Below are 25,177 nucleotides of genomic sequence, written 5' to 3' on the forward strand. Positions count from 1 at the left end.
TTCATCTCACGGGGTTTTCTCTGCCATCCAGCCCTTTGTTTGATGTCAGACAAAAAGTCCCCTTGCTGTCTTGTGATTGGCGTCGACGCGGTGTGTCTGTCTCTTGCTGGCAGGAGTGCTCGCGTGTGCCGTCCGTGGGGGCCACGTGTTCTTACGGCTGCGGCGCTGAGCCCGTGCTCAGGTTTCCTCCTGCTTCTTCGCCGTCTGTGCCTTCCAGTTCTCCCCCGGACTAGTTTTGCTGGACCTTTCTCTTGGTGCTTTCAAATCTCGCCACTTCCAGGGTGCTGGCCGGCTCAGTTGGAAGAGCGTCTGACTCTTGATCTCGGGGTCATGAGTTCGAGCCCCGCGTTAGGGGTAGAGAGGACTTAAAATCTTTAAAAAAAAAAAAAAAAACAATAAACCTTTCAAGTAATGCCACTTCCTCTTGCCCCCCAGCATTCTTGCAGAGCCCCGCCCGTCAACCCTTCCCGGTGGGAGGAGGCCGTGCGCGGCCACGCCTCTGCACGGTTCTCTGGGCTGCCGCCCGCAACCTCCAGCAACGTGTGGCACGCCCCAGCCTTGACTGTTCTGGGTCTGTCTAGTTGTCAGGCCATCTACTCACTTCTTGAATGTTTGTGTTTTTACATGTTTTGCAAAATTTTGGAAGTTTTCAGCTATTATTTAAATCGTTTCTCGGGGCGCCTGGGTGGCTCAGTCAGGTTGAGTGTCCGCCTCTTGGTTTTGGCTCAGGTTGTGATCTCAGGGTCGTGAGATCGAGCCCCACATCAGGCTCCACACTTAGCAGGGAGTCTGCTTGGGATTCTCTCCCTCTTTCCCTCCCCGGCACGCATTCCCGCCCTCCCTTTCACTCAAATAAATAAATAAATCATTTTTTAAAACCCCTTTCTCAGCACTGGGTTCTGCATGCTGTCCCTGTGGTGTCCCAATGACAGGTGTCCGGGATGTGTGTTCCCATCCCTAGAGTGTCTGCGGCCGCACCTGCCCGCCCCCACCCTCCGTCTGTTGCGGCGGGGCTGCCCTGCGCCTGTGTGGCGTGATTCTCTTCTGTCGTAGCCATCTTCCGTTGGGCCCACCCGGTAGGCGTCTCGTGTAGAGGGCCGTGTGTTCGGATCTCCGTGGAGGGCAGGGGACTTGACATCGTGCACTTTTTAGCTGAGACGTTCTGTTTTTCTCTTCGTTTCAACGACGTTCAGGCTGCTCACTGCGGATCCTCACGGTGGGTGCTTGCGGGCCTGTGTCGGACGCGCCCGCAGCTGCCTCGTCCCGGCCTGGCCGTTTGCACTCTTTTCCACCGAGCTGAGCCAGGGTCTCCCGGGTCTTTGGCTGCGGAGTAGCTCGGGGCCGGGTTAATGCTGTGCAGGTGTGAGCACAGGCTGCAGCTGCTGGACCTGTGGCTCCGGCGCACGTCTGTCTCCATGACCTCCGTCTTGCTTGTCAGGGTGGCCCGGCCGCAGTCCCCTGTGCGTGCACACATGAGGGCGACGTCCACGTGTCCTCGGTGCTGGGGAACCAACCCAGCGGCTCTTGGGACAGCCTTGCTTGTTGCTTCCCCGCTGGCCTCTGCAGGACCTTCGAGGCTCTGGGTGCTCCTCCCGTCGCCCCCACGAGGATGCGGGGTTCACCTGATGACCCCACTCTGACCAGCCCTAGCGTTCCCAGATAGGGGTTCTCCAGTTCTGGTCTCGGTCCTCAGTCCACCGTGGGCCGCGCCTCGGCCGGTCACCTCGCTCATCCTGGGCCGACACTCCATCTGACCTGGGGTCCCTCCCTCGTTTTGGTTCTCAGAACGCCGAGGAAGGCGCCGAGAAACAAAGGATGAACATACCGTCACGAGGCAGGTAGTTCAAAATCCTGCGGTGGTTTTCCCTTTTGCAGGGGGAGAAGTCCGTGTCCGTCGATGGGAAGTGCAGCGACTCGACGCTGTTGAGCAACGTGCTGGAGGAGATGAGAGCCACGCTGGCCAAGTGCTGAGCCCGGTCCGCGGCCTCGCCGGGCGGTGCCCGCTGCTGACGTGGCGAGGTGACGTGTTGCGTTGATGTATCCTGTCCCTGGTTTTACTTTGACTCTTTGCACTCTCTTTGGCGAGACGCGCTGACGCCCCGCCCTCCACCGCGGGCTCGGGTCTCTCGGCCGGCTGCCCGAGAAGCAGGCACAAGTGCCGTCGGGCTACGGGCGCTCCGCGGGTGGCACAGAGTGGTGTGTCCTGCATCCAGGAGGCCATCCGAGTCCCATGAGTCCCCCGGACGCCCTGCCCGGGAGCACCTGCTCATCGCAGACATGCTCCCCTTCACCCTCCCAGCCGTGGGTCAGGACACCTGGTGGCCAGAGGGTCGTGCAGGCTGTTCTCTGTCGTGTTCGTGTGTCGGGTCGGGGGGCTGCCACCCGCGGTGGCGGTCCAGTCAGGATCCCTGATGGAGCAGGACCTGGACCCCGTTGGTTTACGGTTTTTTTCCTGTTCAGTGAGGTGTGTGTCCGTCAGCATTGTTTGGGGAGTGGTGGGACTGTGGGGGATTCCAGGTCCTTCCTGTCGCTAAACGCTCCACGGGGTCTGTCCCACGTCGTGCCCGCAGCTGCCAGGAAGGCGCACTCCTGGGGTGGCACCGGCCCCTGGAATGTACCCCACAGAGCGGGGCACGGGGACCCCCAGACCACGCCCGTGAGATGCGCTTCCTCAGAGGCGATGGCGTAACTTCCTTTGACGAACACTGTCACTTTAGCATGTAGAGTAATTATTCCAGAATCCTGTGTGGTGATTCTAGAACCTCAGAATTGTATGATGTGTTATATAAGAATTGATTTGCTATCGACATTCCCGGATAAAGGAGAGACAGACATATCACGCTGCTGTAATGATTTTGTGTCAAGATGATCCAATAAACTTGTAAAACAGATGTTTCTCTCTTGGACATCCTGGCCCATGCCAGTGGACCGCCTCGCAGCCAGGGACTCCGGACAGTGCTTGGGCGGCCGGGGCCTGGCTGGGGGTCCCTGTCCCCTCCTGCCCGTGCACCCTTCCCCTCATGAGGGCAGTGATGTCAGCCCCATACACCACCCAGGGCCCTGAGCTTGGGTGGTGTGGCAAGGAGCCGCCTGACCCATGGGCTCCGGGACGCCGACCCGAGATGCACAGTGGCCATGCCCTCCCTCCCTTTCCCAGGGGACCCCAGCTAGTAAGGGGCGTGTGGGTGAGCCGAGGAACAGATGCTGGCAGGCAGGCCCTGCTCATTGTTCTAATTTGCCATGTTTCCACTGGCTTTACTGACACCACGTGGGCAAGGGACCGCTCAAGACGAGTAAGGCTGGCTGGGTCAGCAGACGGAAAGCCAGATCAAGTCTAGCTTGAATCACAGCTGGGAGAGTGCAGAGCCCAAGCACAGACGAGCCCCAATGGGAGACGGGCCTTGGCAAACCCCCTGCCACCAGTGTCCCTGTTTGATAACCATCCGTCCAGAAGCAGCAGCCACAAGGTGTTTTAGCCCTTCTTAGTGGAAACAGCGTGTCCCATACTGTGCCCGGCCCCTTGCCTCCCTCACCGGGGCCAGGAAAGGCAAGCACTGAGGTGACAGGCCCCACGTTGACGGAGCGAGGGCAGCGCTGGCCCCACCACCAGCCCGCGTTCCCAACACCCATCCCCTTGGATGGGCGCTCGGCCCATGAGACTGCTGTTCTCCACGGCCCGCTGGCATGTCACTCCCCACGTGCCCTGCGGACTTTTCCTGACCTGGACGGACTGCTGCCCGAAGCACTTCCAGGCACAAGGCCACCTTCTGGCAGGACTCTGGTCCCCAAGTCCCCTGCTTGTCTGCTGAGCAGATCAAGCCGTTGGGACCTCTGGGAGCCACGTGGAGGCTTTGCAGAAGAAAACGGTGCCACGGGACAGTCCTGTGCTCCTATGGTTCTGGTTTAGCCCAATGTGGTGGGAACCCCAAGAGGCACCAAAGCTGGCTCTGGGTTTCACCAAACTGCAGTCTCGCTTTGAGTCCTCAGGAGCACCCACCCGCCCCATGACCAGGATGTGCCTCGCCTGGGGCCCCAGCCCCTGTCGCCCTGACAAGGACTGCTCGGTGATGAGACACGTCAGGGACATTTAATCATTGCATCTAATAGCTCTGTGACCCCGCCCGACAAAGCCGCATCCCCCTCCCCGGGGCCCCCGGGCTCTGATGGGAGTACAGGGACTCGAGACAGCAGCAGGCCTGCTTCATGGGGTCAGGCGGGGACAGTCCAGCTGAGTCCTGGCTTCACCTCAAGGCTGGGGCCGGGCTGGCGGACCCGGTGGTCCTCAGTGCTGTGTCAGGCACTCGGAAGCATTTTCTAGAGTCAGGTTGGCCAGGTGTGGGGGCTCAAGACACGTGAAGCTTGGTGATATCAGACTGTTGGGGAAACATGGGTGCCCTCAGCCCTTCCGTCCCTGCTCCACCACCGCCCAGCCAGGCTCTTTGCTGGGGCCCTGGGGCCTGTGACAGGGTTGCAGACAAGACCCTCAAAGCTCAATGTGGAGGCCCTGGCCTGCTGTCATCTTCCCAACAGCATCGGGGTCACGCCCAACACTCCCACAACAGGCCGCAAAAGCTGGGTGGGGGGGACTTGGGCAAATTGGCCATTGGGTTTTGATCTCTGGCTTAGGCTCAACCCCTGCCTACCGAGCTGCACCCCCCGCCCCCAAGTCCTCGCAGCCTCCCTCCTCTGGGCCACTCACAAGGCTGGAGTGGTTCTGTGCATCCAGGGAGGAGGGGCTGATGTTTATTCATGAAGGGATCACTTGGGTGTGGTTGCAGAGGTGACCGCAGGCTTCTCCCGGGTGCGGAGAGATCCCTGCCGGCTGCGTCTGCCCTACCCAACCCCTCCCTGTCCGTCCCCACCTCCCTTTCAGAAAGCCCGGCCAGGGCTTTGGAGAGGACAGGCCGAGGACGGTGGGGGCAGGGGGTGGCTTACCTGGTGTTGCTGTCCTGTCTGAAAGACACGACAGGGTCTCACTTAGCCCCAAGCTTTGGGGCCTCTGGCCCCTGGGTCCCTCCACTACGGCAAATCCATCATGGGGGGCCCTCGCCAGCTCTGACCACTGTCCTGCCCCCCTTGTGCCAGCTGAGTCCAGAGCCGCTCACAGAAGGAAGGGCTGGGGTCCCGAGCACTGGAGGCAGGTGCAGCACCCTGCGGCCGCCCCGGCTCCTACTCACCCACAGGGCTTACAAGCACACGGCCTCTGACAAAACTCACGTACTTGTGCCACTTATTTCTACAACGACAGCAGGGTTGGACTCAGGGGCTGGCAGGGTCAGAGGTCAGGGTGCCCTCCCAGAGCCCAGCCTCCCTGACTCACATGTACAGGAGGAGGCCCTGTACGGCTGTTTCCCACTCTGCTGACGACCTGCGGGCGTACGGGACGTGGAGATGGGGAGGCCTCGGGGCCAGAACCCTACCCTCCCCGGGTGCTGGAAGGCCAGGCAGGGGCGGAGGAGGGTCCCAGGCTGCCCCTCCCCTCCCCACCCCAGCCCGAGCCCTACTCGCAGTTGTAGCCAAAGCAGACGACGTGCGAGTCGGTGCAGTTGCTGCAGGAGATGGTCTCGTACTGAAAGATGCCTGCAACACAGGAGAGGCAGCCGCAGGCTCCCCCGCCTCGGCCTCCAGGGCCGCCACCACAGCTGGGCCCCACGGGCTGCACGGGGGCTCACTCACCACAGTGACGCTGACAGTCAATGCGGCCTGTTGGGGGACAAGAGGGCCAACCTGTCTGTCCCCTGCTCCAGCCCACTCTTCCTGCCCTGCCCCAGGCTCGCCCAGGGTGGCGCTCAGCCAGGGATGGAGCACACTGCGGTTGGAGGGCAGCGGCAGTACTCACCTGGGCCTCCAGGGACCGGCCAGGGTAGGTGGCAGGGAGGGGTGGGGCTCATCCGTGATGCCTTGTTGCTGCCCACGGGATGGAAGGGGCCCTGCCTCTGGGAGCTGCCCTTCCTCCCGTTTGCGCTCGGAGCCGGACACACCCTGCCCGACCACCCCACGCCGGGGCCCCCAACCTCCAAGGGACTTCTGAAATACTCCCGTGGCCCTCCCCCACCCACCCCCGGGCCCTTCCTGTGCTCACTTTCGATGATGGCATTTTGGATGAGGTGCACCTGCTCCCGAAAGATGGCTCGCAGCTCATTGGGGAAATACCCTGACGGGGTGGGCAGGAGGGAGGTCAGGCTCGGGCGGAGGGCGGAGGGCGGAGGGCGACCGTCTCGGTTTCCCGCGCGTGGCGGCCGCCCGCTTACCCGGGAAATACATTTTCCCCTGGTACAGCTGATCCATCTTCTGGTACACGGCGTTCGCCACTTGGTCCAGCTTCTCCCGGGCTGGAGGAGAGAGGCGGACGCAGGTGAGCGGCCCGGGCCGGGGGTCTGGCGCGCCCGGGCCGGCCCACCCCTTCTCCCCGCACTCACTGATCTCCGCGGGGATGGCCAGGTGCAGCTCCTTCATCGTGTCCTGGCTCCAGTCGGTGAGCAGCGAGCCCGACACGGGGATGTCGCCCACCCACCAGGACTTGAGGTTCACGTGATGGCGGTAGAAGGAGAACTTCTCCGAGAAGTTGCTGTGGCAGTGCAGGCAGCCGCGGGCCAGCGCCGCGGTCAGGCCCAGGCACAGTAGCAGGGCCATGGCCCGCCCCCGCCCGCCGCCCGCCAACCAACAACGCCTCCCGCGCCACGCCCCCGGCGCAGGCCCCGCCCCGCAACGGACAACCGCCGGCCCCGCCTCCGGGCCCGCCCACGAGCCGCCCCTCCCAGGGGAGGCTTCGGCCCCGCCCCCAGGCCGCGCCCCACGCCTGCGCCCAAGGCAGGCGCAAGCTCCTCCCTCCGGGCTGGCCCAGGCCGGAGGACCCGCCCCGCTTTCCCGGCACTGCGCAAGCTCCGCCCGTAGGCCTGGAGCCACCGGCACCAACCAATGGCGTCCCGGCCCGTTTCCGGTTGCCAGGCAACAGACAGCGCGGCGGCGGGGAGCGCCCCCCTGGTTCTAGTCCTCTCCCCCCCTTCGGCTCCGCTTCCGGGGAGGCCCAGGCCGGTAGCGGAAGTACATCTGTCTGGGCGGGGTGGCGGGGCGGCGAGGCGGGTGGTGCGCGCTGTGGCTCCACGGCGGCGGAGGGGACGAGGCGGAGGACGCCGGACGCCGGACAGCCGCGAGCGCCGCCCGGCCGGTTGGGCGTGAGCCCGCAGGTGGGTCCTCCGAGGGGCGAACGCGGGCGGCGGGGAGGCCGGAGTTCTCGGGAGGGGCGAACGCGGGCGGCAGGGAGCGCCAATCTTTCAGGAGGGGCGAACGCGGGCGGCGGGGAGGCCAGGTCCCTCGGGAGGGGCGAACGCGGGCGGCGGGGAGGCCGGATCCTTCCGGAGGAGCGAACGCGGGCGGCGGGGAGCGCCAATCTTTCAGGAGGGGCGAACGCAGGCGGCGGGGAGGCCAGGTCCCTCGGGAGGGGCGAACGCGGGTGGCGGGGAAGCCGGATTTCTCGGGAGGGGCGAACGCAGGCGGCGGGGAGGCCAGGTCCCTCAGGAGGGGCGAACGCGGGCGGCGGGGAGGCCGGATTTCTCGGGAGGGGCGGATGCGGAGAGGTCTGATGCACACTTGCTTTCTGGTTTTGTACTTGACTCTACCACGCATGGCCCCAGCCAGATGCTTCCTTCTTCCTGCCTCCACCGCACATAAAGTCTGGGGGCTCTTGTTAGCCCATTTACAGGCTCATCCTGGAGTGATGGCAAAGTTCGCACCCCTGGCCAGCAGAAGGGCCGCGGGCTGCAGCCTCCCCCGAAGTCCCCAGTTGACATGCTGAGGACGGACGGTGCCCCCGAGTGTTTGTGCCCACCTGTCGGGTCTGCTCTCAGAGCGCCCTGAACCAAGTGCATGTCCTGCGGGCCTCTCCGCTCCCCCTGCAGGTACCCACCTCCTGCAACACCCTGCTTCCCCCCAGCTCCTGAACGCGGCTTCTCCTCTCGCTCACCCCTGCAGAGCTGAGCCAGCAGGTGCCACTGTGTGGCTAGAGCCCTTAAAACGGCCTCGTCCAAACTGGGGTGCGCTGCAGGCGCCGCACACACACCAAGTCCCAGACACAGAGCGCGTTTACAAAAAAAAAAAAAAAAAAGGCAGAATGTCCGGAGTATTTTCTATGTCCGCTTAGGTGTTGAAATGCTATTTTGGTGTTTCTGGGTAAAATATGATATAGTATTAATAGTAACTTTACGTGTTTCTTTGCACTTTTTCACATTTTAGCAAAGCTACTGGAAAATTTTAAATTTTGCCCATGGCGCATATTATATTCCTAGTGTTTTCTGTGACATTCTTTCCACAAATGTATGTCCAGCTCCTGCTTTCACAGGATTCATTGTTTTCTGTGGCTTTAGTTAGTTGTTAAATAGGGTAAGCTACTCAAGGTTTTACCCAAATCCTTGGTGTATTGTAATTGAATTAGTATTGGTTATAATTTTTTTAAATTGAGCTTATTTGTAAGAGCAATTTTAGTTTCACAGCAAAACAGAGTGGAAGATGGAGTTCCCCCAGACACCCTCTCCCCGTAAATGCACAGCCTCCCCCATTAGCAACATCCCCTCCAGAGTCCGATCTTTGTGACAGCTGACACACCGACACTGCAAAATTATTAGCAATAGGCCGCAGGTGACACCGGGGCTCAGTCGGTGCCGCACGCCCTGTGGGTTTGGACGAACGTCACGGACCCTGACCCACCATCACAGCGTGGCACCGAGTCGTTCCCGGCCCTACCGACCCTCCGTGCTCGGCCCCATCAGCCTCCCCCACCCCGGCCACCGCAGACCCTTTTACTGCCTCCGCCGTTTTGCCTTTTCCAGAACGTCCTAGACTTGGAACCACGGGGTGTGTGGCCTTCTCAGGCCGGCCGCCCTCACTTAGGGACGTGCCGCTGAGCGTCCTCCGTGTCTGCCTGGCTCGGTGGTCTTATTCGAACTTCCCTACAGGGCGAGCATGTCTTTATCATCTTCAGATCCCTCAGAAAGCTGAGGGGCGCAGTGTTTGTGTACCAGGCGCCCCGAGGAACTGGCGAGCTGAATTCTAGGTACACCTCCCTCCGCGCGCTCTCTCTCTTTCAGCAGAAGCAAAAGTAGTTATTTTACTTCCTCAGGGAGTTCTCAGAAATGCTAATTCAGTTCCTGAACTTTTTTTCCTAAACAATTTTCAGTCCGTTTGTTTCGTACGTACAAAGGCTCCCAAGCCAAGGCAGCTTGGTGACAAGTCAGCCATTAATCATGTTTCCGGGAGCTGTTCTCCCTTCTCCAGCGCTTCATAAAATGGAGCTTTAGCAAAAATTCCCCGAGCAGCTGGCTCAGAGCTTGGGCTTTTACTCAGGGAAGTTTCAGAGCCCTGCTCCTGATTTCCTAGAATTTCGAGGCTCAGATTGCTTAAGCAGAAAAGGCAAATCCAACTTCAGCAACCACGTTCTGGAAGGAGCCAGGTGCTTCTGCGTCTCCTGAGTCCAAAATAAGACATCTGTGATGGGGTCACTGTGTGCGGGGGCGCCCGGGCGCTGTGGGGGCTGAGCAGCGTTCCTGGCCCCGTGCGTGCCATGCCAGGAGCACCCCAAGGGTCCCCAGACGTGGCCCAGCAGCTCCGGGGGCAGAGCGGCCCGGGGGAGACCCCCGGCGGAGCTGGGCGCTGGGCACAGCACCCTGGAGAGAGTGGGCGGGTCTGGGCTGCTGTGGGTGCGCTGTCTGCTTCAGACCAGGGGGTGAGGGGCTCTGCGTCTCGTGCCCTGCCCTTCCTGACCTGCGGGCCTCCAGACCAGCCGGCCCAGCCCTCGAAGAGGCGCGGTCCCAAGCCGACCCTGGCCTCCCTGCCGGCTCGCTGGCTTTCACGCTCTGCTTTCTGTCTCCCAGGTGGCACGGTTTTGTCAAACAGTATTTCTGTATTTGCCCCCGTGGAGGAGGAGGCGCGGGGGGAGCCACAGAGTCCGCTCGGCCCGTGTGCCCCCAGCACCCCCTCCGTGCTGGTGCCGCACCGGCGGGAGGCACGGGACACCTGGGCTCGCATCCAGGCCTCCCTCCTATTTGCTGTACGCTCTCCCGGCTTCTGGGTCCCAGGCAATCCTAGGCGCCCTCGGCTTGTAGACCTGTCACCCACTCTCTGCTGCCGTGGTCGCATGGCCCACTTCTCCGTGTGTGTGTCTGGATTTCCCCGTTCTTATAAAGATGCTTGTCATTGGACTTGGGGCCACCCTATCCAGTGTGACCTCATCTTTATAACTGCAAAGACCCTATTTCCAAAGAAGCCCCATTCACAGGTGCCACTGGTGTGTTTTGGGGGACACGATTCAACCCATAACAGAGGGATGGGGAGTGAGCTGATAGGTATAGGGTTTCTTTTGAAGTGGTGAGAATGTTCTAGAATTGTGATGGTTGCACTACTCTGTGATTTTATTAAAAATCATTGAATTGTATACTTTAAAAGTTATTTACAATACATGAATTACGTTACAATCGATTGTAAAGTAAAAGGATTATAGGAGGGCTAGAGTATGCAGAACCCCTTGATAGCACCTGGCCTGGTGTGGTCTCAGCAAACCACTTCCTGCCTTCCTACAGAACAAATTGGGGAACTTCACCCCAGAAGCAAAGACATGAGGGCCAAATGCCAACAGAACGCCGCTGCCCGTGGTAGGGGAGGCTGGAGCCACCTCCGTGTGCACCCCGTAGGATGGCGGGCGGCTTCCCACCTAGGGTGCAGTGATGATTTTTAAACGTCAACGTTCAGATGGTGGAAGACAGCTCTGGGGTGCGGCCTTCCTGGATAGGACTGATCCTGGGCTTCGAGCATCTTCCAGCCAAACACTCAGCTGCCCGGCCGGGAGCCTGGGTCTGCGTGCTGATCTAGGACACGCGGGCTGACCTCTGCGATTGGGGCCTGTCCGTCTAGACCCCCCGGCTCCAGGGCAGTGTCCCCATCGTGGGGGCGCGGCCACAGCCCAGGCAGGATGCGGAGGCACCGGAAGGAAGTGGCAGGGGCCGCGCCGTACCTCCCCGGGAGGGTCATGCAAGGCGGCTGCTTGGAGGAACTGTGTTTTGTTTGGTTTTCAGAAGAAGAAAGGGGGAGGAGAGTGTGTGTTGGGGCTGGGGAATTTTGTCATCTTACCTTCATCAGTCTAGAAGTTTCTAAGCACCACCCACATCTCGTCTGAGGGAAGAGCCTGGGCCGCCAGCAGAGCCCTTAGCACTGAGCCCAAGAAGCCTGTCCCACCTTCCCTGGCGCCGTCCTCGGACGTGTCTGGGAAGAGCCGGTAACCGGGGCTGGGGGGTGGCGATGGGGGGTCACCTCCTCCAGTGCTTCTCAGGACAAAGGCACGTTGAGGTGGCCGGCCACCCCGCGGCCATGGGGCGCGTGTGTTTCCCATAGAAAGCCCTTTGCTTCTGAGGGGAATTCTGCTCATCAGGGAAGTTTTTTAGAAAATCATTGCTGCCGCTTAAAAAAATCCTCACACATTCTGAGAAGAGACAGAGCAGGCAGGAGCGCTTAGAGTCCCCCCGCCCCCGGGCCCTGCCCCATCTTCCAGAACTGCCCTGGTGCGCGTCTCGTCCCTGGCAAGGAGGCAGGCGGGCAGACCCTGTCGTGCCCATGTCACACGGCCCCCTTCTGTCTGTGCGGGTCCCGGGTCCCCAGGTGACGTGGTGACGGCTAAGCTCCCAGAGTCACCCCCGAGAGGCCCCCAGATCAAAGGCAACAATGGGGCACTGGCGGGGAGCATTTTCCCCTGTCCTGGGATGGCTGTCCAGGTGCAGCTTCGCTGCGGGGTACATGAGGAGCCCGGAAACCAGGCGATGCCCTGCGGGAGCCGCGGTGCCCCCATCTGGCCGGACAAGGGATGCACCCCCACCTCGTCGTCTCAAGCGGAAGGGTGTTTGCAGGTGAAGTAAGACCGTGAATGAGGAAGCATTGCAGCACGGCCGTCAGGCACCAGGGGCGCAGGGGGTTGCTGCCCCTTGACCTGCACCCGGCGCGGCCTGACGGGGCCACGTCCTCAGATTCACCACCGGGGCGGGTAGGCAGGCTGCTTGGGCCTCACCGGTCACAGGTGGGGCCCCGGGGGTCCCACCGGCCTGTCCAGCGCACCCGCCCACAGCGCGGAGGGGCCCTGGTGCGGGGGGTGAGCGTGGCTGTGCCCTGTGCTCTGAGGCGCCACCTTCCCACCATCCGGGCCCTGGGTGCCCGGGGCTGTGCCCACCCACCGAGACCAGGAGGGTCGGCTGCCCGGGCCTGGGACCTGGAAAGCACCCACATCGGTTCTGTGCAGGGGTGCAGGGATGCGGTACCTGGCACTGGCTGTGGGGTGAGACCGAGGGACGCCTGCGTCGTGGACAGCTGGTTTGCCGTGGAGGGGCGTGGCCTGGCAGAAAGGATGGGGCTTCAGCCACACAGCCCAGGGTTCAAGCTCCGGCTGCTCCCTCTCCCAGTGACTTAACTAGTCATTAACCGCGTAGCACTGCATCAGTGTCTTCTAACGCAGGGTCTCGGCCAAGGGGACCCTGCCCCCAGGGGAACTGGGCAGTGTCTGGGGACGCCTGTGGTCCTCCCGACTGGGGGTGCTGCTCAGCCCCCCACAGCGCCCGGGACACCCCGATGCTAGCAGGGCCCAGGGGCAGACCCAGCCTGGGTCCGTTTTCCCTTCTGTTTGGTGCAGCTGCCACGTCCTGGGAGGGCGACCGGGACGTGGCCGGCCGGGAGCCCACACAGCCACAGGAAGTGATGGCAGCCAGAGCCAGCTGTGGGGAAGGAAGTGAAAGCACTTGTGCTGTGTTCACGGCCCGTGTCCCTCTTGCTTCAGAGCCGGCCAGCCCACACAGGGATGTCATTCCTTCTGACGAGTGGTCTCCTGCGCCCCCCGCCCTGTGAGCTCCTCTGGAGCAAACCCGGCTTGCAGCTGGTGCCGGCTTCAGTGTGACCGAGGGTGGTGACTTCGGTTCCTGCAGGTGCCGGACTGAGGCTCTTCTCGTGCCTCTTTCCCGCACCATCTGAAGTCGCAGCTTTATTAGAGAGGATCCACGGTCCGTGCACCCCCTCACCGACAACGCGCAGTTCCGCGTTCTCAGTGCGCTCATGGGTCTGCAGTCTGCTTCCACGGCATCCCATCACCCCACGGGAACGCCGTCCCCATCAGCAGTCCCCTCCCCAGCCCCCGGCCCCCACGAGCCCCTTCCCGTCCGTGGAGGAGCCTGTTCTGGACGTGTCACACACGTGGATTCACACGCCATGGGGCTGTCTGTGTCTGGTTCCCTCCCTGAGCGTTGGGGTCTCGGGTCCATCCCCGGGGCAGCGCGAGTGGGCACCTCGCTACTGCTCGCGGCCGAGGGACGTGCCCGTGTGCGGTGGACACATCGTGTTCATGTGTCAGCTCTTGATGGACGTTTGGGTCGTTTCCACCCTTCGGTGGTATCACGACTCGTGTTGCTGCGGACGTGTGTGTATGTTTCTGTGTGGACATGTGTTGCCACTTGTCTTGGGGGTTGACCTGGGAGGTGGCCCCGTCTAACTGCTGGGCCGTTTTCCCCAGCGGCTGCCCCGTCTCAGGCTCCCACCAGCCACGCACGAGGGTTCCGATTTCTGCGTGTCTTCACGGGCACCGGTGATTGTCCTTCGTGGTGACAGCAGTTCTCGTGGGGAGCGGCGGTTCCCTCCCCTTCTCACGGGCTTCCCCCCGTCCCGCTGGCCGCGTTGTATCTGGTCAGCTCTTCCGTCCCTGAGGCTCACGCTCGGTGCTCGGCAGCGTGTGCTGCCCCGAGCGGCCCTGCTCACACCCTCACTGCTCAGCTGGGCCGGGAAGATGTTCAGGCTTCCCCGGTCAGTGCAGAGAAGGAGAGGCCCCGGGCCCCTTGGAACCAGGGCCCGGCTGACGTCGTTAGCAGCTCGCTCGTCTAGCCAGCGCTCGTTAGGGTGCCGTGCTTTGCCTGTGGCTCTTGGCTTCTCGGACTGTCCTGGGGCTGCTGTAACAAGTGACCACAGATGTCGTGGCCTAAAGCAGCACTGATCTGTCACCTCACGGTTCCGGAGGTCACATGTTCAAAATGGCTCAGGCACGGCTAGCTCCCCCAGGGCCCCAGGGAGGCCCAGCTCCTGCCTCTTCCTGCCCCACAGCCCCCCTCCATCCTCACCGCCGGCATTGCCAGGTCTGCCCGTCTCTGGGACTCCCGCCCTCTGCCTCCCTCTCATGAGGACCTCGTGAGGACGCTGGGCCCCCCGGGAGCCCAGGGTCGCCCCCACCTTGGGGCCTTGACAAGGTCCCTTCTGCCATGTGAGGGGACATGTCTGCAGGTCTCAGGGACCAGGACGGGAACGTCTCTGGGCCTTTATTCTCCCTACCACATCCTTTCCCCGTACCAGGGCACATTAATGGGGTGCCGTCTGAGCCCTGGGAGTGGGGGGGCCTCAGGGACACACTGAGGCCAGGTTGGGCAGCCGTGGGCAGGAAGGGGGGAGGTGGGGTCGCTCCATCTCTGTTGCCGCCTCCCGTTCAGCCCCCACACCGCTCGGTGACCCCAGGAGGACCAGCTCTCGAGGCTCTGTGCAAGTGCCGCCGTCCCTCCACTCCGAGCGCTCCGCGAGTCTGCACAACTCCAGCTGCGGGGGCAGAGTCACCCCCGCCCCAACGCTGGTTTAGGCCGCTGGCACCTTACACGTGGCATCTGGTATGCCATCACCGGCTCAGGGAGGCAGCCTGGCCTTTGGCCTCAGAGTCCCAACTGAGTAGGTGAGGGAGCACGGCACACTGCCGCTGCTTCCCACGTGGCCCCCGCGGGAGGGACGCCGGCTCTCGGGGTGTCTTGTCGGGGGCCACACCTGCAGGAGTCGTGACGAAGCTGACTGCATGTTTGCTGGCAGCCAGGGCGCTCCCGCTGGCAGCCTGTCTTCTTCGTCCCAGGGACACTGCGTAGGCCTGCTCGGCCCCACGGGAGTCTGGGCCTGCAGTCGCCTGGACTGGGACCCGCGGCAGCACCTGTGCTCAAAAGCTCTTCCCTTTGTCTCCGCCGTCCTGGGCAGTGTCGACATCGGGCCAGGCGCTCTCTGTGGGGGCCGCCCTGGGTTCTGGGGGTGAGGGGCATCCCCATGGAAGCAGGTGTGATGAGGGAAGCAGAGGTCAGAGGGTGCAGGGGGGCCCTAGAAGCCAGGAGAGGCAGGAGCCCCACGAGTCCCGTTCCAGATGTGGAGCCTCCAGAACTTTCTGGAATTGGTCTCTCAAGAGCCCTAGGTCTGTGGTATTTGGCTGCAGCAACATGCGGGTCCGGAGGGGCAGGCTGCTTGACAGCCAGCCAGCCCCGAGTCAGAGAAGTGAACCCCCACAATTTAAGCAGAGAGAAAGCGGGCGGGCGTTTACTGTAACGTGGCTGGTTACTTGGGCACGGGGTGTTCAGTGTGGGGTGGGGCCAGCAGCGAGTCCTCCTGCTTCCCTGTTCTCCACGCACTTCCCCTTCTGCGCCTTCTGCCCGGTGAACTCCCAAGGGCCCCACCCCGCCGGCCCCTCAGGCGCCCGGCCTCCCCTGTCCCAGCCACCACCCCCCCCCGTCCCAGCCTGGCCCACGCTGCCCGGAGAGTGTCGGGTGGCCCCGGACACAGCATGGTGACCACGTCCCCAGTATGAGCCGGCCGCCGCCTTCACACGCCTGATCGCATCCTCGCACACTCTCGGACGTGGGGCCCGTGCCATCCACGTAACAGAGGAGGACGCTGAGCGCAGAAAGAAAGCTGGTGGAGGGACAAGGGGAGGTGGGCTGTCGCGGCAGGGCCTCGTCCCGGAGGAACCAGCGGGCGTCCGTCATGGTCCCGTGTTGGACAGGCGGGACCCAGACAGACTCATCCAGGCCTCTGAGACGGCACTGTGGTGGGGAGTGTCACGTCCGCCCATCGGGAATGGGGTCTTTGCACACATCCTCAGGGGGCGAGATCAGGGCCCTGGATTAGGATGGGCCCCCATGCAATGAGAAGATTTGGGTGCAATGCAAAAACACAGAAATTATCCTTTCCCAGCTCTGGAGGCCAGCGCCCCAGCCAGGGTGTGGGCAGGGCTGGCTCCCGCAGAGGCCGTGGGGACAGCACTCTGGGCTCTCGTCTGGCTCTGCCAGTGCTGGCCGTCCTTGGCACCGCCCCCCTCCCCCCCCTCCCAGGCTGCCTCCACCCTCGTGCCGCCTTCTCCCGCACCAGGCTCACCTGGATGATCCAGGAGGAGCGCAGCCCAAGATCCATGATCAGCTCTGCAAAGAACCTCCCTCCAAATGAGGTCCGGTTTGCAGGTCCCAGGGATGTGGGCGTCTCTTCACGGGGGCCACCACTAACGCGCCGCGGTCCCCCTTAGCCTCTGTGCGAATTTCCACTCTCGCTCCCGCTGTACAAGGAAGCCTCCGGGCACGGGGGAGGTGCCACCACTCCGCCTGGTCAGGAGCTGTCGCTGCGTCTTCTGCTCTGAGGCAGTTGGGACGCACCATGGACCATTTTGTCCACGGAGAAACTGGTGCCTTTTGGTGAAACTGACAACCGCGAGTCCCGGGAGTCTCCCGGTCCAGCCCCTGGTGCTCCCAGAGCGGGGCTTCCAGAAACAGCCAACAGTTCCTCCCCTTTCTGTATCGCAGGTCTCGGGGAAGGCCTGGGGCCCAGCGAACCTGCCGTCGCCGCCGCGGTGCCTGACGGGAACGTCCTGCCCGAGCCGCCTGCAGAGGTGTCCCCAGGGGGCGCGCAGACCAGGCGGGGGGCCGAGATGTCCAACCCCTTCCTGAAGCAGGTGTTCAACAAGGACAAGACCTTCCGCCCCAAGCGCAAGTTCGAGCCGGGCACCCAGCGGTTCGAGCTGCACAAGAAGGCACAGGCGTCGCTAAACGCGGGGCTGGACCTGAAGCTGGCCGTGCAGCTGCCCCCTGGCGAGGAGCTCAGCGACTGGGTGGCCGTGCACGTGGTGGACTTCTTCAACCGCGTCAACCTCATCTACGGCACCATCGGCGACGGCTGCACGGAGCAGTCCTGCCCGGTCATGTCGGGCGGCCCCAAGTACGAGTACCGCTGGCAGGACGAGCACCAGTTCCGCAAGCCCACGGCGCTGTCGGCCCCCCGCTACATGGACCTGCTCATGGACTGGATCGAGGTGCAGATCAACAACGAGGAGCTCTTCCCCACGCACGTCGGTGAGTCGGGGGGGCCGGGCCGGGGCCGAGTGGGCACCAGGAAGGGCAGGCCAGGCTCCCCTCGCTCTTCCATCGAGGTGGAATTCACATTCACACGTAGGCCTCGTTCTTCAGGCCCTTAGCACCCCAGGCCTCTCCCGCACGCTCACGGGGGGGCCAGCCGGGCCTGGGCCATACCTGCCAGCCCTGTTTCAGGACCCCAGCCAGGTAGCCAGAATGACGTGCTTCCCACAGACAACCGTGTCCCTCTGCTTCCTGTCCGTGGTGCTTCTGAGAACCGTGGCCGGGCGCCCTCAGGGTCAGATGTGTGGCTGAGCCAAGAGAGGACGGCTCCACGTTTTATGCCGGCTCCCGTGTTGGTTCTGCTCTCACCTGTGCACCCGCTTAGGCCTCAAGCCACCTGCCTGTGCTCTTAATGTGAGACCAGCAGCGGGCACGCTTCTCATGGGGACCAGATGGTCGATCTCTCCGGCTTCGCAGGCCAGACAGTCTGTGTCTCGACACTCAGGTCTGCGTCGTAGACCGAGAGCCACCGGAAGCAGTTTATAAACAAACAGGTGGTTCTGTGCCCCAGTTAAACTTTATTTATAAAAGCAGGCGGTGGGCCAGGCACACCCTGGGTGAGCGTATCGTTGCGAGCGCGTGCAGCGAAGTCCTGAGAGAGTCTGCTTCTGAGCCCGTCCCAGCCAGGCTCCCCCTTCACCCAGGATTGCCTTTGGTGACTGCCAGCCCAGGAGCCAGGCGCAGAGGGGGCCGTGGAGGCTCAGAGCTGAGCCAGGCATTCCATCTTCCCTTCCCTGCTTGCCGGGGCTGGACCCTCTTTCTGACCTTATAGCCCTTTATCCACTATTGAGGACCCAAGTGCATAGGGGATTCCCACCCCCTCAAGGGCACCGTCCTACCACGTAGTCTTCAGGGCTCTGCAAGGACAGCAGCCGCTCCTCGGGTACCCACAGATGTGGGTTTGTGGATGACCGTTGGGGTTCATCTCTGCCGAGTCGAGTGACAGGGAAACTCAGAGATCTCAGTGATGCTGAACAAAGCTTCCACGGGGTTAGCGGCCCAGGCACTGGGCCCTGCTCAGCATTCACAGATGCTCAGCGCCAACTGAATACAAGTGCCATTGTTCTCCTGGACTGACAGGCCGCTTGGGCCCAGATACTGGGGAGGGGGCGGGGCGGCACCCGGGAAGGCACAGGGTCAGGCTGGAGCTGCCACGCGCAGCTCACGGAGAGCCTTTTCTTTCCCGCTTGCCCTCGGCTCCGCACCCGTCAGGCCTTCCCCTGGGGAGAGCAGTTTCGTGGGCTCCGCTGGGCGGGGCGGGGGGGGGGGGGCTGGCCCGACTTGGGCAGTGTTACCTGCCTCGGCGCGCCCCAACGAGCCAACTGCCGTCCATCTGTGGCAGCAAGCGCCTGGCGCACCGCGGCATCTCCCTGTGGGCTCCCCACGGGCTGTTAGCCCGCGAGCCCCTCATGTCAAGGATGGGGTCGATGTGTTCTTTCCGGTCCCAGCACCCACCTGCTGGTGCGGGCCGTGTCCCGTCTGTGCTGTGGGACGAAGACACGTGAACGTGTGGGGGGCAGAAGGGAGCACGCGGGGGCACCTAACACGCGAACTGCGCCCGAGCGGCTGGCGTGGGGACCCCCGTAGGGACATTTCACCACAATCAAGAGAAATGGAGAAGAAAGTATTAAACTCCACAGTAGGATTTACCGCGTGCGCCCGCACCCAATTAAGTTGCGTCGACGCCCGAACGTACATGACGTTTTAAAGACGCACGCGAGGTGGAGAGAAATACACCAAGTGAAAGATGTCAGATGTCAAAAACACATTTTTATGGGTTGTTCCGTTTTATTAAGAAAAACAAGCTAAGTAGACATACCCACACGCCCACGGCCCAGAACCCGAGGGGGGGCTCGCGGACCCTCGGCCGCGGACCCTGGTGGGAAGGAGAGGGAGCGCGCCCCGCTCTGACCGGGCACCCGGCCGAGGGCGAGCGCGTGGCCGGCACGTCCCTGCGTGTCTCCCTGTGACCGCGGCCCTGGCTCACGGCGGGAGGGCGTCCCGGAGTCCGAGTGGGCCGCGGGCCGGTGGCGCACCCAGCCTGTCTGAGCCCCCGCCCTGTGTGCAGGCACGCCGTTCCCCAAGAACTTCCTGCAGGTGGTGAAGAAGATCCTGTCGCGGCTGTTCCGCGTGTTCGTGCACGTCTACATCCACCACTTCGACCGCATCGCGCAGATGGGCTCGGAGGCGCACGTCAACACCTGTTACAAGCACTTCTACTACTTCGTCAAGGAGTTCGGCCTCATCGACACCAAAGAGCTGGAGCCGCTGGTGAGCAGGGGAGGGGCACTCAGTCCCGGGCAGACGCCCCCCTTGGTGGGCAGCTCCGCGGCCGGTAGTAGGCAGAGTGAGCCAAGGCACGTTCCTCGGGTTGGGCCCAAATTTGTGACACGGCGACCCTGGGCGTGGCCACAGACGGAGGGGGCCACTTGGATTCCCAGCACGTGGGACCCACCCACTGGGGTGGTTTTTGGTTCCTTTTGCTCGCTGCCCCCGCTGGCAGGCATGGTGGGGATGCGGCGGCCCACATGACCGTCCTGTCCCCACGAGAGACAGAGGCCCTGAATCCTGGGGCTGCCGTGCCCTCGGGGCCCCCCAGGGAGGTCACCCCTGTCGTGCAGCCTAGAGCCATCCCGGGAGGGGCCTGGAAACAGCCGCTCCCTCCTGCGGCTGCCCCCCTTTCCCTGTGGGAGACACCGGGGGGTCTCTAGTGCCATAAACAGCCACAGCCCAACGGCTGGTCCCGGGCATCCCCATCTGCCCTGCCCATGTCCTCACTGCCTGGCTGGAGAGCAGGCAACAATTTATTTCTAATTGAGACAAAATTCACAGAAGTTAAAATTATCCGTTGTGAGCTGAGTAATTCAGTGGCATTTAATACATTCACAAGGTGCTACAACCATCATCATCACTTCTAGTTCCAGAACATTCCATCAGCCCAGTGTGGCAGGCACTCCCCAGTCCCCTTCCCAGCCTGCGGCACCCTCGAACCCACCCTCTGGCTGTGGACTTGGCAGCTAGATCTGGGTCGACCCCAGCCTAGAGACGGGACAGTTCAGGCAGCAAGAGTGGCTCCCTGAGGCCTCTCCCCCACCGCTTTCCCAAACTGCTGTGGCTTTTAGTGAGACCTGGGAGGTCCGAGGGCGGCAAGTGGCTGCTCTCCAGGTACCTACCAGCTGCCACCATTGGTCCCAAGCAGGGAGGACATCCCCCCCAAGAGGTCCCAGGTGAAGCCGGTACTCAGAGCCCCCCAGGGCCATTCCAGGGGGTGGGGCCATCTCCCCAAGCGTGGAAATGCTAGAATGTTCCAGGGACCAGTGGGCCCTGGGCTTGCGGGTCGGCTGCTGGGGGACTGAGATGTCACTCCGGGGCCCCCACGGCTTCCCTTGCGCAGCCCCAGGACTCCGTGTGGGCTTTTTTTTTTTTCTTTTTTGGTGGATTTCTCCATTGATTCAGGTCTCTGAACTCTGTTCTTGTCCGGCTTTCAGCCGTGGCTGAACCCTCTTCACACAGCCTTTCCCAGTTCTCTGTGCTCTTGTGGGCCCTGCCTGTCAGTGGACTTCTCCAGAGTTGAAGTTACAGCAGGCGTGCCTAATGGGGAGGAGGTTTTCCTCCGAGCTGATGGAACATTCTGGAACTGGGTAGATGAAGGGTGCGTGCCGTTGTGAATGTGAATGCTGCTGGATTGTTCGCCTCACCATGGCTACTCTTACGTGACGGTCCCCCGCGCGTATCGTTTACAGAGTACTGAAAATTGAAACCTGCAGTTTCGTGCTCGGCTTGCTTTTCTTTTTTTTTAACTTTGTGTCTTGATCCCTTTGTCATTTTCCCCACATCAATGCTTAGAGGTCTTTCCCTTTTTCTAAAGATTTTATTTATTTGTCAGAGCGAGAGGGCACGAGTGGGGGAGCAGCAGGCAGAGGAAGCAGGCTCCCCGCCGAGCAGGGAGTCCCATGTGGGGCTCGATCCCAGGACCCTGAGATCAGGACCTGAGATGAAGGCAGACGCTTCACTGACTGAGCCACCCAGACGCCCAATGCTTAGAGTTCTTTCTGGCGCTGGGCAGAGGATAAAGTGCTTAAGCCCGTGGTGTCCCCAGGCCGTGCGTAAAGGAAGGGGGTGGTGATCCGCCCTGTGCCCGAGGCTTCCGGGCTCTGTCTGGAAGAACGTGGCGGGATGCCTTCCTGCCTAGCTTTGTTGCATTTTTCATTCATCTGTTGGGACAGACTCCCGAGGCTGCCATCGCCGGGTCTAAAGGGTGTATCATAGTATTCGTCTTTATTTCCAGGCTGCTTTCCAGAAGTTTCCGTGCAGTGTCCAGTCTGGCATAGAAGGCATGAATCGGTACACTGTGGCACCGGGCCGACTGCCTGGTTTTGTGAATAAAGTTTTATTGGCACGCAGGCAGTTCGTCGAGGCGTTGCTGGGGCCGCGCTCCCTGGCGGTGCCTGGACATTGCCTCTCTGGCCCTTCACAGAAATAGCGTGCCGCCCCGGGCCGACAGCGTGCTGCTACCTGTTCCGTTCGTAAGCTGTGGCGTTAAATGAGGCCCACGGGCCCCTGGAGACCGGATCCCCTGCTTTTCCATTTGCGTGTGGTTTCCGTCCCTCTTGTGTCCATATCTGACATCCTGCTTGTTCTTAACAGAAAGAAATGACTGCACGGATGTGCCACTGAGAGCCCCTCGGCCCCGCAGTCACCGAGGCAGTGCCCCGGGGGACACACGCACCTGAGGGCCACATCTCCGGAACATGGACCTGGGCTTTTTAGAAAGCCCAGCCGGTGAGCGAGCTCGGTGCCGTGGAGGCTGCACTGAACTCGGGGGTGGAGTCCTCCCTGATCCCGCCGGCCGCCGCCATGGGTCTGCACGCGGCCACCCTGAGCCCGTCTGCTTGGCAGGCGTCGAGCTTGAACTCCGTGGCTGTGCGTGGACCTGTGTGCGCGTGAACTCCGTGTGCTGAGCACCCAGGAAAACCCCCTCTGTGAACCGCTAGCATTTGCCCTGTGGGCGCCCAGACCAGCCACCGCGTATCGTCGGCGCGCAGTGGCCCCGAGCCTGCTTCACAACTCGCATGACGGGGACCCCGCCCCTGCTCCCCAGCTTTCCCGGGCCCCTTCCCGGATCGTGGAAGATTGGATTTTTCTCCCTGTGAGCCCGCCTCCCCCTTTGGAAAAGTATCCCCTCTCCCCTATGCATAACCCAGGGTGAGTCTCCCGCGGATCCCCTCTCCCGGGCTGGAATCTTCTGAATTTTGCCAAATATTTAGCTGGAGGTAGCCTTTCTGCAGATGCCTGCCAACTTTATGTGGAAACCCTGTGTTTGCGTGGCCCCATGTGGCTTCGGGACCCAAATCCCAGCACTGTCTCCCGTGGACATTGGGAGGGGTGGCCAGGGCCCCGTCTGGGCCACACCAAAGTGACCACAGGAGCCCCATTCTGCCTGTGCCTCCACCCCACCCACACGCAGCGTCCTCAGTGGCCTTTTCCGTGGCAGCCCTTCCAGTCTGGACCGCACCGACTCCGGTACCTCTGGGTGTCTGGGATGCTCGCAGGAGCGAGGAGCACTGTCCCCCAACGCCGAACAAGTGCAATTAATGTGACCTTGGCCTCGGTCCTTCTGGAAAGCCCCGGGCTCCAGCTCGAGGAGGCCCCTTCCGACTGAATGTAGCTCCCTTTAAACGCGAAACCTCGGCCAAGCACCATAACCACTGTGTCCCCCAGGGCTGCGGGCTGTTCCCACAGGCCAGCCAGGTCGGGGAAGGTGGCAGCGACTGCTCTCCACCCTCCCTGCCGCTGGCTGTTCCCACACGACCATCAGAATACACTGTGCCATCTTCGTACCCGCGTCTGCTGCTTGTCATTTCCGCTACCCTGGCCTGAGGGCCTGGTGTTGGGCCATGTCACTGCCCTTGTCCCCGTGGGCTGAGGGTCCGGCAAAGGGCCCCCAGATGGCTAAACAAATGCACAGAGTGAGGTTAGGGTACCGTGGGGTCCGGCTGGGTGGGGAGGTCAGGACTGAGACGCTGAGGCAGGCGTGTGCTCCCTCTCCCATTTCTGTTTTGTCTGAGAGTTTTTCCCCACCCTTCACGGAACACGATTTTAACTCTGCCTTTTTGCAGCGAAGGGGCCGGAAGACGTTGACCCTTGTGTGGAATAGATCAGGGGGCGACACCGGACAGGCGTTCCCTCGTCTGCGCCGCTGCCAGCCAGCTTTGGCCACGGACGCCTGATTCGTGCACCCCAAGAGCCCTTTCTTCTGTGGGGAAATCAGGGTCCAGGCTGGGGTCCTGGGTGGAATGGGAGCCGACGGGGCTGGAGCCCGGGGCCAGCTGCTCGCCCCTAGAGGGCGCACCGTCTCCGTGTGAAGGGAGCCGCCTCCCTGCAATTACGTGATTTGGAAAGACCTTCTCACAAAACCATTGTTGCCTTTACCCGCTGACTTTGCAAATGCACCACAAAAATTTCCAGAACCCGCTAAGATTTTGGGAGCTGTTGTGATTTGTAACGTCAACCAAAGACGTCCCCATCCTGCTCCCCCCCCCGGGACCTGGGACGCGTCCCCTCACGGGCAGAGGGGACCCTGTCAAGGCCCCGGAGGTTGGGGTGACCCTGGGCTCCCGGGGGGGCCCCGGCGTCCTCACGAGGTCCTCATGAGAGGGAGGCAGAGGGCGGGAGGCCCAGAGATAGGCAGACCCCGCGCTGCTGGTGGTGTGGGGGGGGGGCGCAGGCCAGGGAGAGGCAGGAGCTGGGGCCCCGGGAGGGGACCAGCCCCGCCCACGCTGGGGTTTTAGGACTTCTGAGCCGGGAACTGTCAGAGAGTCCTTCCATGTGGTTGTAAGCCCTGAGTGACCTGTCGCAGCGGCCGCGGAAGGCTCACACCCCTGCTAGAAGGAAATGTTTTGCCCACAGAACGCCTGGCACCCCTTCCCCTGTTACTGGGAATCCCGGAGTCAGGCCAGCTCCCAAGGGACTCCGCCCTCCTGCCCAGAGAGTCACTCATCCTCACAGGGCGGGTCACCCCAGAACTTGTCCAACCGGGAGAGGTGATGGGGGACAGGTGTTGGCATCTGGAAATCTGGCCGGACTGGGAGGGGTGGGAGAGGGAAGCGGCAGAGCTGCTGGGACAAGACGGCTGGCCGAGCTGCCTCCCGGCCAACACACGAGGGACTGTCATGTCAGTGGCGTGGATTCCTGTCCTTCCGGTGGACATGACCCCGCAGGCAGCCTCGGCGTCCGGGAAAGCGCTACTCTCCTGTAACTCAGCAGTGGCTTCCTGAGCCATCTGAGGTCAGGAGCCCCCGTTAGGGGAAATTTCCCCCTGGGGGTGGCATGATCCCTAGACCCACGCTGACCAGCATGGCAGCCACGAGCCGCGGAGGACAGTGAGAACCACTCAGCTTCTCAGTCACAGGAGCCCTGGTCAGCGGCGGTCCCAGACCTTGCTGCTTCTCAGCAACCCCTGGTCGGAAGCAAAGTCGAGGTGGGGACGGTTCCAATCCTCCCCGGTTCATAAAAACCGACGGCTAAGTCTAGGATCGTGCTGCTGGTTCCCTCTTGGCCCCCCGGTGGAGAAGCAGCGTGGGGCGGCACGTGGGGCAGGCCTGGCCTGACGCGGGGCAGTGGGCCCTGCGGGCGGCCAGGGGGTGCGGACAAGCGCGCACACGCGTCTCCCGGCAGAGTCCTGCACCGTGCGGGGGGCCAGCATGGGACACATCCCTCCTGGTCGTGGGCAGTACTTATCGGTGACAATAAATTCTCCTCTCGTCAAGTCTTTACAAAATCCCTGATGATGGATGTAGATAAATTGCCAGGGCTGGTGTCTGTGTCAGAGGGCGTTACATCGGGGGACATTGTGGTGAGTTGTGGCGTACCCTGCAGGGAAGGGGCACCAATTTACTCTTCCGTCAGCACTTTCATGGATCCCAGTTCCTCACATCCCCCTCCCGGCGCTGGGTGGTAGACCATGTGTC

At 62.3% G+C, this 25,177-nt stretch overlaps 3 protein-coding genes across 4 annotated transcripts in view; 2 read left to right on the forward strand and 1 right to left on the reverse strand.

Moving 5' to 3' along the window:
* The window catches only part of AP3D1 (adaptor related protein complex 3 subunit delta 1), a 40,926-nt gene extending 38,035 nt beyond the window's left edge, over nucleotides 1–2,891 (forward strand). The window contains exon 32 of the mRNA XM_045800118.2: nucleotides 1,876–2,891. Within this exon, the coding sequence (XP_045656074.1) occupies nucleotides 1,876–1,971 (96 nt within the window). The 3' untranslated portion in view covers nucleotides 1,972–2,891. The remainder of the gene's footprint in view (nucleotides 1–1,875) is intronic.
* Nucleotides 2,892–4,076: 1,185 nt separating this feature from the next.
* IZUMO4 (IZUMO family member 4) lies at nucleotides 4,077–6,654 on the reverse strand. Its single transcript, XM_087867435.1, has 8 exons — nucleotides 6,420–6,654; nucleotides 6,252–6,332; nucleotides 6,083–6,154; nucleotides 5,677–5,703; nucleotides 5,505–5,580; nucleotides 5,321–5,368; nucleotides 4,700–5,236; nucleotides 4,077–4,373 (listed from the first exon to the last, which is right to left on the reverse strand). Exons 1-7 carry the CDS (start codon nucleotides 6,631–6,633, stop codon nucleotides 5,170–5,172), a joined length of 585 nt encoding a protein of 194 aa, XP_087723561.1. The 5' UTR covers nucleotides 6,634–6,654; the 3' UTR covers nucleotides 4,077–4,373; nucleotides 4,700–5,169.
* A 379-nt stretch (nucleotides 6,655–7,033) lies between these two features.
* On the forward strand, nucleotides 7,034–23,050 carry MOB3A (MOB kinase activator 3A). Of its 2 annotated transcripts, none has more exons than XM_045800122.2 (4): nucleotides 7,034–7,187; nucleotides 16,599–17,144; nucleotides 19,276–19,478; nucleotides 21,855–23,050. In XM_045800122.2, the coding sequence occupies exons 2-4, from the start codon at nucleotides 16,724–16,726 to the stop codon at nucleotides 21,882–21,884; spliced, it is 654 nt and encodes a 217-aa protein (XP_045656078.1). In that variant the 5' UTR covers nucleotides 7,034–7,187; nucleotides 16,599–16,723; the 3' UTR covers nucleotides 21,885–23,050. The 2 variants fall into 2 exon arrangements, with proteins under 2 accessions (XP_045656078.1, XP_045656079.1); XM_045800123.2 differs by lacking the exon at nucleotides 7,034–7,187 and adding an exon at nucleotides 11,111–11,263.
* Nucleotides 23,051–25,177: the final 2,127 nt, after the last annotated feature.

This window comes from Ursus americanus, chromosome 14 (genome assembly GCF_024610735.1).
Source record: "Ursus americanus isolate L20-20 chromosome 14, mUrsAme1.1.p, whole genome shotgun sequence".
In the NCBI taxonomy this organism is placed as follows: domain Eukaryota; kingdom Metazoa; phylum Chordata; class Mammalia; order Carnivora; family Ursidae; genus Ursus; species Ursus americanus.